Source organism: Nerophis ophidion, linkage group LG04, assembly GCF_033978795.1.
Source record: "Nerophis ophidion isolate RoL-2023_Sa linkage group LG04, RoL_Noph_v1.0, whole genome shotgun sequence".
Classification (NCBI taxonomy): domain Eukaryota; kingdom Metazoa; phylum Chordata; class Actinopteri; order Syngnathiformes; family Syngnathidae; genus Nerophis; species Nerophis ophidion.
Genome location: NC_084614.1, coordinates 7,597,274 through 7,618,610, shown reverse-complemented (window position 1 = coordinate 7,618,610; position 21,337 = coordinate 7,597,274). Strand labels below are relative to the sequence as shown.

Here is a 21,337-nt window from a genome sequence, read left to right as displayed (position 1 = left end):
TACCGGAAATTCTGGGAAAACTGGTAATTTTGGGAAAGGGACAACATGATTTTTTTTTCGATATATGGGAAGAGTAGTGTGGGTTGGAGGTTAGAGGATAAAATATGGCGCACAATTTAGAGAATTTGCTGCATTGTTTAAGTATAAATATGTTCCTGGAAATTTTGCAATTTCGGGAAAAACGGGAATTTAAAAAATATAGGTAATACCAAAATTGTCCCAGATGATATGAATGGGTTGGTGTTGAAATTTTTCAAAATGGTTGAAAAATGTTGACGTAGGAACAGTTTGAATATAAATGGATATTTAGGAATTCCTGGAATTTTGGGAAAAGGGGGAATTTGTACGAAAGGAAATGTGCTAGTTTTGTTGTCCCAACTAAGGAATGTTTTGACGGTGGAATGGTCAAAAACGGTTGGAAAACGTGGACTGTGAAAACTTTCCAAGAAGAGGTGAAATAAAGGTTTTGGAAAATTGGGAATTCCTAGAAATTGTGGACTTGAAAAATGGTAGTTTGATTGTGCAAGGTGAGTGGATGTTGCAAATGTTCTAATCAGGTGAGAAATGTGCTTTGTATATTGCCCATTAATTTATGTAACTGGGAGGAAATTACCAGAAATTCTGGGAAAACTGGTAATTTGGGGAAAGAGACAACATGTTTTTTTTTTCGATATATGGGAAGAGTAGTGTGGGTTGGAGGTTAGAGGATAAAATATGGCGCACAATTTAGAGAATTTAGGACATTATATAACTATGAATACGTTCCTGGAAATTTTCCAATTTCGGGAAAAACGGGAATTTAAAAAATATAGGTAATACCAAAATTGTCCCAGATGATATGAATGGGTTGGTGTTGAAATTTTTCCAAATGGTTGAAAAATGTTGACGTAGGAATAGTTTGAATATAAATGGATATTTAGGAATTCCTGGAATTTCGGGAAAAAGGGGAGTTTGTACGAAAGGAAAAATGCTAGTTTTGTTGTCCCAACTAAGGAATGTTTTGAAGGTGGAATGGTCAAAAACGGTTGGAAAATGTGGACAATGCAAACTTTCCAGGTAGAGATGAAAATAAGGCTTTGGGAAATGTGGAATTCCTGGAATTTTTCTGGACTTGAAAAAATGGTAGTTTGATTGTCCAAGGTGAGTGGATGTTGCAAGTGTTCTAATCAGGTGAGAAATGTGCTTTGCTGATTCATTTTGGGAGGAAATTACCAGAAATTCTGGGAAAACTGGTAATTTGGGGAAAGAGACAACATGTTTTTTTTTCGATATATGGGAAGAGTAGTGTGGGTTGGAGGTTGGAGGTTAAAATATGGCGCACAATTTAGAGAATTTAGCACATTGTATAACTATGAATATGTTCCTGGAAATTTTGCAATTTCGGGAAAAACGGGAATTTAAAAAATATAGGTAATACCAAAATTGTCCCAGATGATATGAATGGGTTGGTGTTGAAATTTTTCAAAATGGTTGAAAAATGTTGACATAGGAACAGTTTGAATATAAATGGATATTTAGGAATTCCTGGAATTTCGGGAAAAAGGGGAATTTGTACGAAAGGAAAGATGCTAGTTTTGTTCTCCCAACTAAGGAATGTTTTGAAGGTGGAATGGTCAAAAACGGTTGGAAATTGTGGACTATGCAAAATTTCCAGGTAGAGGTGAAAATAAGGCTTTGGAAAATTGGGAATTCCTGGAATTTTTCTGGACTTGAAAAATGGTAGTTTGATTGTCCAAGGTGAGTGGATGTTGCAAGTGTTCTAATCAGGTGAGAAATGTGCTTTGTATATTGCTCATTCATTTATGTAATTTGGAGGAAATTACCGTAAATTCTGGGAAAACTGGTAATTATGGGAAAAGGACAACATGTTTTTTTTTTCCGATGTATGTGAAGAGTAGTGTGGGTTGGAGGGTAAAATATGGTGCACAATTTAGAGAATTTAGGACATTGTATAACTATGAATACCTTCATTCTTTTGAATGGGGATTTCCCGGAAATTTGGGGATTTCGGGAAAAACTGGATTTTTTTTGCAAATATAGGTAATACCACAATTGTCCCAGATCATGTAAATGGGTTGGTGTTGGAATTTTTCAAAATGGTTGAAAAATGTTAAGGGAGTAACAGTTTTGAATTTAAATGGGTATTTTGGAATTCCTGGAATTTCAGGAAAAACAGGAATTTGTACAAAAAGAAAAATGTTGTCCCAACTAATGAATGCTTTGACGGTGGAATGGTCAAAAACGGTTGGAAAATGTGGACTGTGAAAACTTTCCAGGAAGAGGTGAAAATAAGGCTTTGGAAAATTGGGTATTCCTGGATTTTTTCTGAACTTGAAAAAGGAAAGGGATGATAAAAAAAAATAAATCAACTCATCTCTATGAAGTAACATAACATTTGACACATTTATAAACAGTATGAAGTCAATGACAAGTTACATCATGCTTAAAACTCTCATATTTGGCTACTTAATACATTTGGTTAAAAAACTAAACAAAAACAATACTTTAAAAAATAAATTATTGATTAAAGACATAAAAATGTCAATATTGGGGGCTTTGATGGTGGAGTGCGCCATCTACTGTATGGACATGTGTTATTGTTAATAGGCATATCTAAATATGTGGTAATATATGTTTTTTTCCTACAAAATCATACAAAAAGTTGTGTGCAAAAACCTCAAATATTTTCAAAAGCTCACAATAATCAATAATTAATGAAGTGCAATGTGAGGCGGTAACGTTATGACGGGAAGGTCGCGGAATAATTCCAGAATGATACCTTTATTGATATTAGATAGCAATCTAGGGCTGGTTAGGGGCCACAAAAAGCCTACGAACCCCCAAAAAACTGCAATGAGAAACAGTGATGTATGCAGCATTGAATTGCACCTGCGGTAGGGAAGGCATGGCTGGATCTCATCATGCAGTCTGCTGGAAATGATGGAAAGCGCCACTCAACCCCAGCCGAGTCATACTAAAGACTATAAAAATGGGAGCCATTAACTCCCTGCTTGGCACTCAGCATCAAGGCTTAGAATTGGGGGTTAAATCACCAAAAAATGATTCCTGGGCGCGGCCACTGCTGCTGCTCACTGCTCCCCTCACCTCCCAAAGGATGATCAAAGGGGATGGGTCAAATGCAGAGAATAATTTCACCACACCTAGTGTGTGTGTGACAATCATTGCTACTTTAACGTGGCGGTCAAAGTTGGAACTGCCACAAAACATTCATCCATCTTCTTCCGCTTATCCGAGGTCTGGTCGCGGGGGCAGCAGCCTAAGCAGGGAAGCCCAGACTTCCCTCTCCCCAGCCACTTCGTCTAGCTCTTCCTAGGGGATCCCGAGGCGTTCCCAGGCCAGTCGGGAGACATAGTCTTCCCAACGTGTCCTGGGTCTTCCCCGTGGCCTCCTACCGGATGGACGTGCCCTAAAGACCTTCCTAGGGAGGCGTTCGGGTGGCATCCTGACCAGATGCCCGAACCACCTCATCTGGCTCCTCTCCATGTGGAGGAGCAGCGGCTTTACTTTGAGCTCCTCCCGGATGGCAGAGCTTCTCTCCCTATCTCTAAGGGAGAGACCCACCACCTGGCGGAGGAAACACATTTGGGCCGCTTGTTCCCGTGATCTTGTCTTTTCGGTCATGACCCAAAGCTCATGACCATAGGTGAGGATGGGAACGTAGATCGACCGGTAAATTGAGAGCTTTGCCTTCCGGCTCAGCTCCTTCTTCACCACAATGGATCGATACAGCGTCCGCATTACTGAAGACGCCGCACCGATCCGCCTGTCGATCTCACGATCCACTCTTCCCCCACTCGTGAACAAGACTCTTAGGTACTTGAACTCCTCCACCTGGGGCAGAGTCTCCTCCCCAACCCGGAGATGGCACTCCACCCTTGTCCGGGCGACAACCATGGACTCGGACTTGGAGGTGCTGATTTTCATTCCGGTCGCTTCACACTCTGCTGCGAACCGATTCAGAGAGAGCTCAAAATCCTGCCCAGATGAAGCCATCAGGACCACATCATCTGCAAAAATCAGAGACCTAATCTTGCAGCCACCAAACCGGAACCCCTCAACGCCTTGACTGCGCCCAGAAATTCTGTCCATAAAAGTTATGAACACAATGGGCAGCCTTGGCGGGGTCCAACCCTCACTGGAAACGTGTCCGACTTACTGCCAGCACTGCGGACCAAGCTCTGGCACTGATCATACAGGGAGCGGACCGCCACAATAAGACAGTCCCATACCCCATACTCTCTGAGCACTCCCCACAGGACTTCCCGAGGGACACGGTCCAATGCCTTCTCCAAGTCCACAAAGCACATGTAGACTGGTTGGGCAAACTCCCATGCACCCTCAAGAACCCTGCCGAGAGTATAGAGCTGGTCCACAGTTCCACGACCAGGACGAAAACCACACTGTTCCTCCTGAATCCGAGGTTGGACTATCCGGCGTAGCCTCCTCTCCAGTACACCTGAATAAACCTTACCGGGAAGCCACAAAACACATTTTGAATATTCACCACTCCAAAGCAGTGTGTTGCGCCTGCCCAATGTTGTCACGTTCCATGTGTCAGGTAAACGGGGCCATGTGAATGCTGTGTTTTGCCCACAGGGACGCAGAGCAGCAGACCATAGAGTGGAAGATCCCCAGCCTTTCTAGTAGGTCGGAGAATGGAGGCAAGTTTCACTTTCACTCTCACTTTCAGTTTATGGGGAGCACGAATCAGGTTTGACGTGGGTGTGCTACAGGGGTGGGGGCTCTCCTGGGCCGCTTCCAGGTGACGGAGGGCGGGAGCGCGGGCTCCCAGCTGGCGGTGGACTTCAGCAGCGAGGGCAGCACCTTGTCGGGCTGCCAGGTGCAGCTGCTGGGGAGCGGCTACCGGCTGTCCCTGATCAAGAAGAGGTTCTCTGCAGGTCAGTCCTAGATGCTTTGTTCACCTGGCTGCCCGTCTTCTTACCTAGCCACCATGCTCTCTGCTCCGCAGGGAAATATTTGGCAGACAATTAGACTGTGACTGCTGCTGCGTTTATGCAATTTCATAACATTTCTACACCTTCAACGAGGGAAATGGCAACTTTCAACTTCCTAGTGATTCGTCCTTCCAGACTGTTGTCCTGTAAGGGGTCGGATATGCGGGCTGACTTACCCACGCTTCCTCTTTCTTCTTGTCTGCTCAGCTTTCTTTCTTTCTTTTCTTTTTTTTAAGCCGTGAAAATGCAACATTGTGAAGACTTAAAATGTTTTTGCAGCACAAATTTGATTCCTATTATATATATATATATATATATATATATATATATATATATATATATATATATATATATATATATATATGTGTTTTTATATATATGTATACATATATGACGTTAGACTTATGTGCGATGATCATGATTCAGAGTACAAATGTTCAAAAGTTTTTTGTTAATGTGTTCTAAAACTGCGGACAAAGGCTGAAATCCTTTGAAAACAAACAGGGAAAAAAATCTCTCCCTCTGTGTGTGTGTGTATTGTATACATGTATATATATATATATACATATATATATATATATATATATATATATATATATATATATATATATATATATATTACATACGTACTGTGTATATATATATATATATATATATATGTGACTATATATGTATACACATATATATACATACTGTATATATATGTATGTATATCTATATATGTGAATATATATGTACATGTATACACACACATACATACATGTATATACATATTTATGTATATATTTATATACATATATATTCATATACATATATATATTAATTTATATATGTATAAACATATATATATTTAGGTATGTATATATGTTTGTATGCATATATAATTATGTATATATGTATCTATATCTATATATATTTACACATGTGTATTTACATACATACACATGTATACACACAAACACACACAAATGTCTATATGTGTATATATATATATATATATATGTATGTATAACCATATATGTATGTGTGTGTATGTGTGTGTATATAGTTATGTATATATGTATAGTTATGTATATAAATAGTTACATATGTATAGTTAGGCATATATGTATATACAGTACGTACATATGTTTGTATATATGTGTGTATTTATATATCTATATATATGTGTCTATACAGTATATATATAAACACACATGTATATGTATGTATGCATTTGTATATGTATGTGTATATATATATATATATATATATATATGTGCGTACATATATATATTTGTGTCTGCCAATAAATATGTGTAAATGAGCCTTAATAATGAGGTCTATTTGGACTGATATCAAAAAGTGATGACAAGTGTTTGATTTCCTTTCATGTCCACACTGTTGATGCCATGCTTTTCTACTAGCAATATATGAAGAAGTAGTTGTACAAAGTGTAGATAAAGAGTTATGTTTTAAAACACTTCTATGATAGATGTTTGTGTTTGTTTGTTTGCTGTTGTTGTTGTCATCCAACATAAGACTTGTTGGAGCATCTCTCATCCTTGTTACTGTTGGTGCTGCATGAACTCTGCATTGCAGCAAGGTCCTCATGCCTGGTCCCACCTCTAGAACTCTGTTGTCCTTGGAACGGCCTTCAGTCAGATATGTTCCCACTTCTACCAAACACTTGTTTCCTGTCAGTCAGATATGTTCCCCACTTCTACCAAACACTTGTTTCCTGTCAGTCAGATATGTTCCCCACTTCTACCAAACACTTGTTTCCTGTCAGTCAGATATGTCCCCACTTCTACCAAACACTTGTTTCCTGTCAGTCAGATATGTCCCCACTTCTACCAAACACTTGTTTCCTGTCAGTCAGATATGTCCCCACTTCTACCAAACACTTGTTTCCTGTAAGTCTGATATGTTCCCACTTCTACCAAACACTTGTTTCCTGTCAGTCAGATATGTCCCCACTTCTACCAAACACTTGTTTCCTGTCAGTCAGATATGTTCCCACTTCTACCAAACACTTGTTTCATGTCAGTCAGATATGTCCCCACTTCTACCAAACACTTGTTTCCTGTCAGTCAGATATGTTCCCACTTCTACCAAACACTTGTTTCCTGTCAGTCAGATATGTTCCCACTTCTACCAAACACTTGTTTCATGTCAGTCAGATATGTCCCCACTTCTACCAAACACTTGTTTCCGGTCAGTCAGATATGTTCCCCACTTCTACAAAACACTTGTTTCCTGTCAGTCAGATATGTCCCCACTTCTACCAAACACTTGTTTCCTGTCAGTCAGATATGTCCCCACTTCTACCAAACACTTGTTTCCTGTCAGTCAGATATGTTCCCCACTTCTACCAAACACTTGTTTCCTGTCAGTCAGATATGTTCCCCACTTCTACCAAACACTTGTTTCCTGTCAGTCTGATATGTTCCCACTTCTACCAAACACTTGTTTCCTGTCAGTCAGATATGTTCCCACTTCTACCAAACACTTGTTTCCTATCAGTCAGATATGTCCCCACTTCTACCAAACACTTGTTTCCGGTCAGTCAGATATGTCGCCACTTCTACCAAACACTTGTTTCCTGTCAGTCAGATATGTTCCCACTTCAACCAAACACTTGTTTCCTGTCAGTCAGATATGTTCCCCACTTCTACCAAACACTTGTTTCCAGTCAGTCAGATATGTCCCCACTTCTACCAAACACTTGTTTCCTGTCAGTCAGATATGTTCCCCACTTCTACCTAACACTTGTTTCCTGTCAGTCAGATATGTCCCCACTTCTACCAAACACTTGTTTCCTGTCAGTCAGATATGTTCCCCCTTCTACCAAACACTTGTTTCCTGTCAGTCAGATATGTCCGCACTTCTACCAAACACTTGTTTCCTGTCAGTCAGATATATCCCCACTTCTACCAAACACTTGTTTCCTGTCAGTCAGATATGTCCCCACTTCTACCAAACACTTGTTTCCTGTCAGTCTGATATGTTCCCACTTCTACCAAACATTTGTTTCCTGTCAGTCAGATATGTCCCCACTTCTACCAAACACTTGTTTCCTGTCAGTCAGATATGTTCCCACTTCTACCAAACACTTGTTTCCAGTCAGTCAGATATGTCCCCACTTCTACCAAACACTTGTTTCCTGTAAGTCTGATATGTTCCCACTTCTACCAAACACTTGTTTCCTGTCAGTCAGATATGTCCCCACTTCTACCAAACACTTGTTTCCTGTCAGTCAGATATGTCCCCACTTCTACCAAACACTTGTTTCCTGTAAGTCTGATATGTTCCCACTTCTACCAAACACTTGTTTCCTGTCAGTCAGATATGTCCCCACTTCTACCAAACACTTGTTTCCTGTCAGTCAGATATGTTCCCACTTCTACCAAACACTTGTTTCATGTCAGTCAGATATGTCCCCACTTCTACCAAACACTTGTTTCCTGTCAGTCAGATATGTTCCCACTTCTACCAAACACTTGTTTCCTGTCAGTCAGATATGTTCCCACTTCTACCAAACACTTGTTTCCTGTCAGTCAGATATGTTCCCCACTTCTACCAAACACTTGTTTCCAGTCAGTCAGATATGTCCCCACTTCTACCAAACACTTGTTTCCAGTCAGTCAGATATGTCCCCACTTCTACCAAACACTTGTTTCCTGTCAGTCAGATATGTACCCACTTCTACCAAACACTTGTTTCCTGTCAGTCAGATATGTCCCCACTTCTACCAAACACTTGTTTCCTGTCAGTCAGATATGTCCCCACTTCTACCAAACACTTGTTTCCTGTCAGTCAGATATGTTCCCACTTCTACCAAACACTTGTTTCATGTCAGTCAGATATGTCCCCACTTCTACCAAACACTTGTTTCCTGTCAGTCAGATATGTTCCCACTTCTACCAAACACTTGTTTCCTGTCAGTCAGATATGTTCCCACTTCTACCAAACACTTGTTTCCTGTCAGTCAGATATGTTCCCCACTTCTACCAAACACTTGTTTCCAGTCAGTCAGATATGTCCCCACTTCTACCAAACACTTGTTTCCAGTCAGTCAGATATGTCCCCACTTCTACCAAACACTTGTTTCCTGTCAGTCAGATATGTACCCCACTTCTACCAAACACTTGTTTCCTGTCAGTCAGATATGTTCCCCACTTCTACCAAACACTTGTTTCCTGTCAGTCAGATATGTTCCCCACTTCTACCAAACACTTGTTTCCTGTCAGTCAGATATGTCCCCACTTCTACCAAACACTTGTTTCCTGTCAGTCAGATATGTTCCCCCTTCTACCAAACACTTGTTTCCTGTCAGTCAGATATGTCCCCACTTCTACCAAACACTTGTTTCCTGTCAGTCAGATATGTTCCCCCTTCTACCAAACCATCATTTCATTGTTTCCTGTCAGTCAGGCTCTCCAAACTAAAAGCATGCGGAGCCATTTTCATAGTTGTCACTTTCAAAACCATTAGGGGTCCGTTCAGTTTCCTTGACTGTTCAAGGTCCCAAACAGGTCTCAGTCAATAAAGATTTAAAAGTAAGTCTTGTATTAATATATTTGTTTACATTCAACACTTAGATATCAATTTCACATCTATCCGTTGCCACAGTTTAGTTATTTATTAGTTTATTGCCTTTTTTTTTGAAGAAAACCTAGTTTTTTATGGCAAAACTTCAAAACATGGAGAATTTTCTCTCAAACATTTTTCCAAATGGAACATTTGGAACCTTATATAGGTCAATAATTTACAACATTATTAGTTGAACAGTGCCAGTGTGTCAGTAAAATCAACAATGTGTTAAGAGCCATTGCACAAAAGTGTCAAAAAAAAAGTCCCATTATTTTGAAGTGTCTAGATCAGTGTTTCCTAACCATAGGGCCGGTGTTGTGGTCTGTACGGGCTACAGCGGTACTCGGTTGTAATGCACTTTTCCACCACTTGGGGCAGTAATGACAATAACCAAACAAACAGGAAAAAGCCACAAAGTAGTTTCTACGGCGCAAAAATGATGACTAAAGTGGGGAAGCTGTATTTTAATGTGCACTTCAATTTTATTTAACTAACATTAAATTCAGTTCAGATGTGTATTTCATATAGTTAATGTATTTATATTTTTTGTGTATATTTCAGCAGTGTAAATTGAATACGGTTAAACACAAAAGTTTATATTACTAACTGAGAGTTAATATTTGAGTGGAAAAGTTGGGCCCCCAAGGCAGAAAGGTTAGGAAACTGTGCTCTAGACCAACTCCTGATTTATCCGTCAATTACAAGTGTTTATTATCTTTTCAGCAGTAAGTGAAAGAGTAAAAAACTGCCTGCATGGGAGCTTGTGTTCTTTTATTTTATTTCATATCTTGTTGCAAATATTGCAACATTTTCTCCTCACATTACTTTTACTTTGTTCTTGTAACAGTATTTTGAAATAGGATGTTAAAAAATGAACTCGGGGCCGCACTTTGGACACCCCTGATGTGAATCATCCCAAGTTGATCAGGTTCTCTGTTAGTGCGGAGCTATGAAAGCAATTCAAATCGTTTCCATATTGTTTGTCTTATTGATGTTTGTTTTTTTACTGTATTGAAGACAGAATATGCAAACTTTGATGTACATTCCCCATCCAAAGACTGGGAGAGTCGATACGTGGAAAAGGTCAGTTGTACGTCACACCTGTTTTACTTGCTAATAAAGAAGTTTGCAACACCAAACCCTACTTTCCAACTACTCTTGCATGAGTGTCAAAATAAGAAATGATTTTAGAGACTGTCCTCCTAGGCTGTGTAACATGTTTTTGTCCTTAACGATATTGTCCAGACGACGACGTTTAAAAACATCAAATGTCACAAAGAAAACGTGACTGTGCGGATTGTATAAATTGTGGTTGGAGTGTATGGCCAACGAGCTAAAAACCCTCCTTATCTCCTATTTCTTCACACCTAAACACAAGTAAACAAGTGGTGCCATATTTGCTACCAATGATGTGCATGATTATAATAATTGTGGAGACTGTCCTCCTGGCTGTGTAACATGTTTTCGCCCTTAACGAAATAGTCCAGACGACGACATTTAAAAACATTAAATGTCACAAAAGAAAACATGCCTGTGCTAAAGAGTTAAATAAAGAAGTGCGGTTGGGGCGCACGGATATATGGCCAACGAGCTAAAAACCCTCATCATCTCCCATTTCGCAATTGCACACCTAAACGAGAGGCGCCATCTTTGCTACCAATCATGTGCACGATTAAATTCATTGTGGAGACTGTCCTCATGGTTGTGTTACATGTTTTCGCCTTTAACGATATTGTCTAGACCAGGGGTGGGCATTACGTCGATCGCGATCGACTGGTCGATCTCGGAGGGTGTGTCAGTCGATCTCAAGCCAGGCATTAAAAAATAGACATAAAAATGAGCAATCATCAATCATACCAAGACTTCACTTCCGTCAGTTGTTTGACATTCTCGGCACCCGAGGATCTTGTGAGATGACGCTGGCTGCTGCGAGCTCATATTTAAGAAAAAAATCACTAACAGGGCGGACGCAGAGAAACACGTTTTATTTCTAGAGACTCCGTACCTACTGTCAAAACTCTAAAGACCGACTGCACAGTTCCTGTCTTCACCATAAAAGACCTGTTTCATCCTGCCTGTGCTAACAAAATAAGAGTCTCAGAAAGCTAGCGTGCACAAGCTAGCAAGCTACGGAGTTTGATGCCAATGTATTTCTCCCCCGCCCTCAGCGACCGCTTTCTCACTTGCTTGCCCACCCGCACACTCACTGATGTCACTCACCTGCTGCCAGACATTAAAGGGCCACACACATATGCTACTCTCATTACAAAGTGTTTAAAAACGAGTATGCAAGTTGGACAAATGAGATGCCAAATCCAACCACTTTCATGTGGTATTAGACGGAAAGGAGGACTTTTTTTTTCCTCCATTTGAAAATGCGGACGTTATCAGCACCACTGTCTAATTCCAATCAATGCAAGTCATCAGAATCAGGTAATACACTAACTTGTATTCTTGTCTTCATGAAAGAAAGGAATCTATGTGTGTTAAAGTAATGGAGCTGCTTAAAGTATTGTTTGTTTGTGTATTTTGACCACAGGCATGTTAAATGTTCGCGAAAACATGGAATTTTGCGGTTTTAAATGTTAATTTCCGCATCAGAATATCATTTCTGCGTTTCTTTTTTCAATGAAGTATCAATAAAAATACAATCTAAACAAAACATTTTAAACGCTCACCTCTGCCGCAGGCGCTTGTTGTTCTTCTAGCCCAGGGGTCGGCAACCCAAAACATTGAAAGACATTGGACCAAAAATACAAAAAACAAATCTGCCTGGAGCTGCAAAAAATGAAAAGCCGTATATAAGCATTATAATGAAGGCAACACATGAAGTGTGTAATATTAGCTGTATTAGCCCACTATCAAAATGACTGTGTCGCAGGCTGAAGCAAATCTTCATTGACAGAAATGTTGAAATTAAATGTATTCTCCACGTTTTTACAACATTAGAAACCATTAGTAAATCAGAGGCTACTCAGAATGTGCGATAACTCCTGGAAGTTACTGGCTTTAAATGGCCAAAGTTATAGATGTGTGTGTCCAAGTTTAAGGAAACGGCAGGCTGTCTTCTTTTGATAGATTTATTACAATCTTTAGCAGGCTAGGTAATGTTTGCTGTGGTCTGGAACAACACGACACACAAACAACTATCTGAAATGTGTCATCAGACATGCAAAACTAAATTATTTACAGACTATAAAAGTAAAAGATATTAAATGAGCTCAAATGGGGAAGGCATGGCGCAGTGGGAGAGTGGCTGTGCGCAACCCGGGGGTCCCTGGTTCAATTCCCACCTAGTACCAACCTCGTCACGTCCGTTGTGTCTTTGAGCAAGACACTTCACCCTTGCTCCTGATGGGTGCTGGTTAGCGCCTTGCATGGCAGCTCCCTCCATCAGTGTGTGAATGTGTGTGTGAATGGGTAAATGTGGAAGTAGTGTCAAAGCGCCTTGAGTACCTTGAAGGTAGAAAAGCGCTATACAAGTACAACCCATTTATTATTTATTTATTTAAACATGCTTGTATTATCATTAAACACCATTAACTTGTTAACAAAAATGTCTCTTTCATAAATAAATAAATATAAAGTATAAATAGGAATGAGGTAGATCTCCTCGACTTGGTCAATTGAAAAGTAGCTCGCCTGCAGAAAAAGTGTGAGCGCCCCTGGTCTAGACGACATTTAAAACATCAAATGTTCCAAAATAAAGCATGACTGTTGATAAAGAAGTGCGGTTAGAGTGCACGGGTATATGGCCGACGAGCTAAAAACCCTCATGATCTCCCATTTCCCAATTCTTCACACCGAAAGGAGAGGCGCCATCTTTGCTACCAATGCCCGTAAGCATGCATTTGCAGTCCTTCTAACACTAGTTTCCGTGATGAAATCAACCAAAATAATAGTTTTAAACCTGCTCCAGCTCATAAACTTACAAGAAAACGTCCTTTTTTTTGGTGTCAAAGTCTAATTTTTCATTCGTCTTCATTTTGTGAAAGTGGTGCAGCGATGGTATTACGGTGAAAGCTCAACTACTGACGTGGATTGTCGCTGCCCTGCGTCAGGAAGCATTACGGTAAGGATGCAATCATGTGGACTTGATCAAAGCCGCGCCCACTTTCCAAACAAAAGCATGGGTTTATCGCCTTATTTTTGCCTATGTCGTTACGTCATAAATGTCTGTAAGCCATATAAATGTGCTCATGCAAAAAAAATGAAATACATATTTATTTATAATTATTTAAGACAGTTTTCACTTTGTTAGCGCAGTTGGACCGGATAAAACTCCGCGCTTTTATTGTGAAGCCGGAAGTAATCTTGACTTGAGCTGTGTGCTCACAAGAGACGTGACGGTTGGCAACAAGAAAAAAGCGCCGTCTTTTCTCTCGGCTGAGAGCAAAAATAAAATATTTAATAACAATCTATTAAACATCATATTTAATAAACTCTCGGTTACATTTGTGTCACTTTATGCTTCGTTATTTTTTTTTATTGAACACTTGTACACGCAAACATAAAATAATTGTTGAACACAACATGTCAAGGAAAGAAAAATAAAAGACTATACAAATAGATTATTCAAAAATAATAATAAATTTGATAAAATTATAAATAGTGCTAATATAAACCAGATACCAGTTTAAGGCCTTTTCTACTTTTAACTACTTTTATAAATGTAAATTGTAATTTGAACTAGTAAGCCAATGTAGGTTTTATTTTCGTAATTTATGTATAGAAATGTTTAGTTTGCAGCATAATAACATTAATCAGCATTTCTACGATAAGCCAAATGAGGAACATCTCCAACTTTATTTTGGACACAACCGAATGGGGGGGGCTGACTTCCGGTAAATAAGCCCCGCCCACTCGGTTACAGTTGTCTTGACAACGGCTGCGAGTTGATTAGACGCTAAAAACGCTCCCTATCACTGGACTAAATGACATTTTCTGGTGAAATATAGAAAGTTTTAAGGGAGATTATTATTCATTGTTGCCTCTTAACGCCATTATTGTGAGAAGAAGGAGTCGCCATGTCGGAAGTACGTCAAGATAAGTCGGTGAAAAGAGACAAGAGGACCAGCAAGGTGCCTTCGGAGGGAAGCCATGGAATAAAAGGCAAAGACACCGTTGGCAAGACCAAGGAGTGAGTTCTTATTATTCCTCCTTCTTCCGCATATCCGAGGTGGGGTCGCGGGGGCAGCAGCCTAAGCAGGGAAGCCTCCTGGGGGATCCCGAGGCGTTCCCGGGCCAGACATAATCTTTTATTTGATTATTCATCTGTCAATCCTTATTTGTGTCACTTTCACTCCCTGCTCGGTAGCTCCCTAAGCAACGTGTCCTGCATCGACGAGCACCACGATGAAAACACGCGCATGGCGGTCACGCTGGAGAACACCTACCACATGGGTGAGTCCTCCGTACCCGGGTCACCTTGCTTCTTTTAATTTGGACAGAAAAAAAAAAGAAGCATATTTTAAACTTTGATATTATCTGATTACACCAGTTACATTGTCATATACTCCATTGCAAAGCTATTGTTGTGGGATAAAAACAAAAAGTTAAATATCTGCTTGTCAACTATTTATGATTTTAAAGCAAGTTTTATATATATATATATATATATATTGGAATTGGAGCTCTTAACGCAAAACACTTCAATCTGTAGCACTTTTGAAACATGTTATAACATTTATGTCGTGAAAAAAATATCAATGCTACATTAATGATAAAATAACGCTGAGAGAATATTAGTAGTAATAATAGCAGTAAATACAATAGAAAATAAAACAATAACAATATAAGAAAATATCAAAATATATGTATATGTACTGTATATATAAATATATATGTGTGTGTGTATATATATATATATATATTTGTATATATATATATATATATATATATATGTAATATAAATAATACATAAAAAATATAATAACACTGAGGGAATAATAGTAATAATAGTAAATAAAATAGAAAATAAAACAATAAAAATATAAGAAAATATCAAAACATATATATATGCGTGTATATATATGTATAAATATATATATATACATATATATAATATAATTAATACATTAATAATAAAATATCACTAAGAGAATAATAGTAGTAAATAAAATAGAAAATAAAACCATTAAAATATAAGAAGATATCAAAACATATATATACATAAATATTTGTACATATATATATATATATATACACATATATAATATAATTAATACATTAATAATAGAATAGAACTAAGACAATAATAGTAGTAATAATAGCAGTAAATAAAACAGAAAAATAAAACAATAAAAAATATAAGAAAATATCAAAACATATATATGTATGCATGTGTATATATATATGTATATATATATGTGTGTGTGTGTGTGTATGTATATATATGTGTATGTGTATATATGTGTGTATATATGCATATATATACATACATATATGTGTGTGTATATATATATAAATATATATGTGTATGTATATATATGTGTATGTGTATATATGTGTGTATATATGCATATATATACATACATATATGTGTGTGTATATATATATAAATATATATGTGTGTATGTATGTATGTATGTGTTTATATATGCATATATATATATACATACATATATGTGTATATATATGTGTGTGTATATATATATAAATATATGTGTGTATGTATGTATGTATGTGTGTATATATATACATGCATATATGTGTATATATAGGTGTGTGTATATATATATAAATCCATCCATCCATCCATCATCTTCCGCTTATCCGAGGTTGGGTCGCGGGGGCAACAGCCTAAGCAGGGAAACCCGGACTTCCCTCTCCCCAGCCACTTCGTCTAGCTCTTCCCGGGGGATCCCGAGGCGTTCCCAGGCCAGCCGGGAGACATAGTCTTCCCAACGTGTCCTGGGTCTTCCCCGTGGCCTCCTACCGGTTGGACGTGCCCTAAACACCTCCCTAGGGAGGTGTTTGGGTGGCATCCTGACCAGATGCCCGAACCACCTCATCTGGCTCCTCTCCATGTGAAGGAGCAGCGGCTTTACTTTGAGCTCCTCCTGGATGGCAGAGCTTCTCACCCTATCTCTAAGGGAGAGACCTGGAAACTCATTTGGGCCGCTTGTACCCGTGATCTTATCCTTTCGGTCATGACCCAAAGCTCATGACCATAGGTGAGGATGGGAACGTAGATCGACCGGTAAATTGAGAGCTTTGCCTTCCGGCTCATTATATATATATATATAAATATATATATATATAAATGTGTATATATGTACATATGTATATATATATATATATACACATATATATTTATGTATATATGATTCATGTATAATATATATATTTTGTATAATATACATTGTAACTTAAATTAAAAATATATATATATGTATCTATATATATATAGATATAGATGTCCATCCATCCATCCATCTATGTTCCATTTAGTTTGGGATGTCCGGCAGGCCTGAGGGTGGCAATGTCAGGTTGGATGTTGCCATAGTTTGGCGAGGGTGGCCTAAAGTACGGATGTCAGGATGGATGTGTGATGGATCCAGCAGACTAGTTGTGTCCTTTCTTGGCCCTCAGCACCTCGCAGACGCTTCCCGGCCCACGCTGCCTTGGACATCCTGAAGGACGTGCTGAGGAGTTACTTGCAGGAGGAGAAGTACGAGGTGGACTGGTCTCGACAGATGACCAAAACCATATGTGAGGTAAAAACCCCGCCAGAGACCCAGGGGTCCTCCCCCTCCCACGCCTCGCAGCTGACGGCCTCAGGTGTCCGCCCTCAGGTGGTCCGGGCCCGCGTGAAGGAGCTGATGATCCGCAGGTACAAGCTGGTGGTCCTGGTCCACATCGGTCAGCTGGCCGGACAGAGCATGCAGATCAGCAGCCGCTGTCTGTGGGACGCCGCCTTCGACACCTTCGCCACCTGGTCCATCAAAAACAGCTCCCTGTACGGCGTGGCCTCCGTCTACGCCCTCTACTACGAGTGACAAAACACCTACTCTTTAGTCTTCTCAGCCTGCTCCTTGGTCCTGGTCTGGTGTCGCCACCTTGTTGGGACAGTCCCAAGCAGTCAACCACCAGGCCAGCATAAAGTAATCTACTTACTTTTAGCTCCATTACACTTGATGTACCCTGTAATGGACCATCCAAACAATAGCCCGTTTGTTGACAAGAAGAGATGACAGCCATGGGAGCACACGCCTTCTCTTTAATAAGCACGAGTAACACAATCCGGTGAGAAGAATATTGAACAACAAATCAAGAAAAGGACAAACTCGCCATCCAAACAATACCCCGTTTGTTGACAAGAAGATACGACGCACATGCGATGTCTTTATTGAGCAGAGGTAACACAATTCACTGAGAAGATTCTTAAGAGCAGGCATATTGCCGCTGCTAACTGCTAAAGCTAACAAACGCAGCTTGCGGCGAGACCCTTGATGACGTCACACGTCGCCAGGCAACAAGCCCCGCCTTTTATAAGCACAGACTCCGCACTCTGCTCTGTAGGAATTGTCTTCCAACTGCAAATGCCAGATATTTTCTGCAACACATTTAACTACTTTACTTAGTAATTAATGACATTTACTTCGGAGTCATTTTTTTCCGGAACTTAATTACTTTTTGGATGAAGGAACGAGTAACTATAATTACCTTTTCAGTCATAAACATGGTCGGTCACTTGCAGGCATGAGTCTAGTTAAAATGGAGTTCAAATCTAGTTTAAAAGGTGTTAAAATCTAGTTAAAATGGAGTTAAACTGTAATTAAAATGGAGTTAAAATGTAGTTCAAATGGAGTTAAAATAAAGTCAAAATCTAGTTAATTTGATGTTAAAATCTAGTTAATTTCAAATTAAAATGTAATTAAAATGGAGTTAAAATCTAGTTCAAATGGAGTTCAAATGTAATTAAAACGGAGTTAAAATCTAGTTAAAATGGAGTTAAACTGTAATTAAAATGTAGTTCGAATGGAGTTAAAATAAAGTTCAAATCTAGTTAATTTGAAGTTCAAATCTAGTTAATTTGAAATTAAAATGTAATTAAAATGGAGTTAAAATCTAGTTCAAATGGAGTTCAAATGTAATTAAAATGGAGTTAAAATCTAGTTAAAATGGAGTTGAATTGTAATTAAAATGGAGTTAAAATGTAGTTCGAATGGAGTTAAAATAAAGTTAAAATCTACTTAATTTGAAATTAAAATGGAGTTAAAATCTAGTTCAAATGGATTTCAAATGTAATTAAAATGGAGTTAAAATAGTGTTAAATAGAGTTAAAATGTAATTAATTATGTGGGCCTACCGAGGATGTTGTGGTGGTTTGTGCAGCCCTTTGAGACACTAGTGATTTAGGGCTATATAAGCAAACATTGATTGATTGATTGATAATTAAATTGGAGTTAAAATCTAGATAAGATGGAGTTTAAACGTAATTAAAATTGAGTCAAACCCTAGTTAAAATGTAACTAATATGGAGTTAAAATGTAACTAAATGGAGTTAAAATCTAGATAAGATGGAGTTTAAACGTAATTAAAATTGAGTTAAAACCTAGTTAAAATGTAACTAATATGGAGTTAAAATGTAACTAAATGGAGTTAAAATCTAGTTAAAATGGAGTTAAGATGAAACTAAATCGGTGTTAAAATGTAACTAAAATGGAATCAAAATCTAGTTCCAATTGAGTTAAAATATAGTGAGTTTAAATTCAATTAAAATGGAGTTAAAATCTACTTCAAATGTAGATACAATTTGATTAAAATGGAGTTAAAATCTACTTCAAATGTAATTAAAATGGAGTTAAAATATAATTCAAATTGAGTTAAGATGTAAATACAATGGAGTTAAAATGTAATTAAATTGGAGTTCAAATGTAACAAAAATTTAGTTAAAATCTAGTTAAAATTTAACTAAAATGCAGTTAAAATCTAGTTAAAATGCGCTGACTGGTGTAAAAATGCTGCTAAACCCCAGAAGTGCAAACTGCTGAAAAGCTTTTTATCACATTTTAAAATCAAGACTAAGGTTTAAGCGGACTGAGACTAATCCATGCCTTTGTCTCCAGCAGATTAGACATAACATGTTTGTCCTTGGGGGGCCCAACTTTTCCACTGCACAGGGGCCCAGGAGCCCCCTCGAATATTAACACTAAATGAGTAATCTTACTCTTGATTTTTAATCCTATTCAATATTTACTCACACTTTAGAAGTGATCATGACACAGATGTTTATCAAGGCTGATTGCAACAAATATTTGTTTGTATATCATGTTTGTTTTTTTGGACAAAATGCACAAATAAACTAACTAAATAATAATACTAAATATTTAGTATTATTATTTAGAACTGAAATGACAGCTTCACCCCTTAAGTCACATTTTTGCAGCTAAGAAACCAGACTTCTTCTTCTGTGTATGTGATGTTGTCATTACTGCCCCATGTGGTGGAGGAGTGTATTACACCTGACAAACATAGTTTTGGGGCCCCTATTGAGGGCCCTCGCTGGCCAACAATGTGTGAAGAGACACCGGGTTAGACTACTGTCCTGCTCTTCTCACTGTACTCTAAACCTGCTGTGAAGCAGCTGCAGAACATCCACAATGCTGCTGCTCGAGTCCTGACTAGAACCAGGAAATATGACCATATTAGTCCAGTGCTTAGGTCACTGCACTGACTTCCTGTTGCTCAGAGAATAGACTTTAAACATCTCTCCTTGTGGACAAGTCTTCTCCTGGTCTTGTTCCAAAGTACATCTCTGACATGTTAAAACTGTATGAACCATCTCCAGCTCTGAGAACCTCAGGAAGTTGTCTCCTGCTGACATGCTAGAACCATCTCCACCCCAGGAAGTGGTCTCCTCCAACCTCCAGGGACAAATCTCCGAACTATGGGAGACAGGGCTTTCTGCTCACAGTCTGTATAACGCTCTCCCTGACCACCTGATGGTACCACAGACTGTGGATGCTTTTAAAAAAGCCTTTTTTAAAGATATATGTGTGCTAGTTCTAGCTATTAACTGTTCTAGTTTTTACTTGTTGGGGGCAGCTATTTGTGGTTCTAGCGTTTTTTTTTTTAAATGCACTGTAGCACTTTGAGGTTGTTTGTTCAATGTAAAGTGCTTTTACAAATACGATCTATTATTATTTTTATGTTAGAACCATATGAACCATCTCAGGCTCTGAGAACCTCAGGACGTTGTCTCCTGCTGACACGTTAGAACCGTATGATTGATGACGGATTCTCAAACTGCGGTAAGTGTACTGCAAGTGGTACGCCAAAGAATCACGCGATTAAATACTCAGTGTTACCGTTCAAAATGTGTAATTTTACAGTGGCCCAAAAAATAATAAACACTCGTTAAATTAAAACCCCCCTGCCTTGTTTTTAATGAATGCTTATGCCTACTACGCTACTGTGCGGCACTGGGAGCAGGGTGGGTGATGCGTCTTGCCCAAAGGCACAACAACAGTCACTACCATAAGAGCCACGCCGTCGCCACACATAGCTAATGTTAGCATTGTGTAGGTTTTGCACTTCCGGTTTGCCGTGTGAATTTGCATTTCTCTCATGCACTTTTTTTTTCCCGCCTTTGCGGCATTTTCACGTGTTTTTAGATATATTTGCAGCATTTTCCCATCGTTTGATTGTTAATATTGTAACCTGTTTTTATGGACTTGCCTCTTTGTGATGTAAACTTCCTGTTATAAGCTGTTATACAGTATACACTTTGAGCTCTTATTTTGAAGGCGCTAAGAGCGGAAGTGGTGACGCGTTGTGGC

General features: G+C 38.7%; 2 protein-coding genes across 2 annotated transcripts in view; both read left to right on the top strand.

The window, feature by feature from the left end:
- The window catches only part of sgip1b (SH3GL interacting endocytic adaptor 1b), a 67,909-nt gene extending 62,621 nt beyond the window's left edge, over nt 1-5,288 (top strand). Inside the window, 3 exon segments of the mRNA XM_061896887.1 lie at nt 4,618-4,682; nt 4,755-4,919; nt 4,991-5,288. Of these exon segments, the coding sequence (XP_061752871.1) occupies nt 4,618-4,682; nt 4,755-4,919; nt 4,991-5,013 (253 nt within the window). The 3' untranslated portion in view covers nt 5,014-5,288.
- An 8,261-nt stretch (nt 5,289-13,549) lies between these two features.
- dynlt5 (dynein light chain Tctex-type family member 5) lies at nt 13,550-20,484 on the top strand. Its single transcript, XM_061896886.1, has 4 exons — nt 13,550-14,691; nt 14,869-14,954; nt 17,145-17,269; nt 17,348-20,484. The coding sequence occupies exons 1-4, from the start codon at nt 14,579-14,581 to the stop codon at nt 17,549-17,551; spliced, it is 528 nt and encodes a 175-aa protein (XP_061752870.1). The 5' UTR covers nt 13,550-14,578; the 3' UTR covers nt 17,552-20,484.
- The last annotated feature ends 853 nt before the right edge of the window (nt 20,485-21,337 follow it).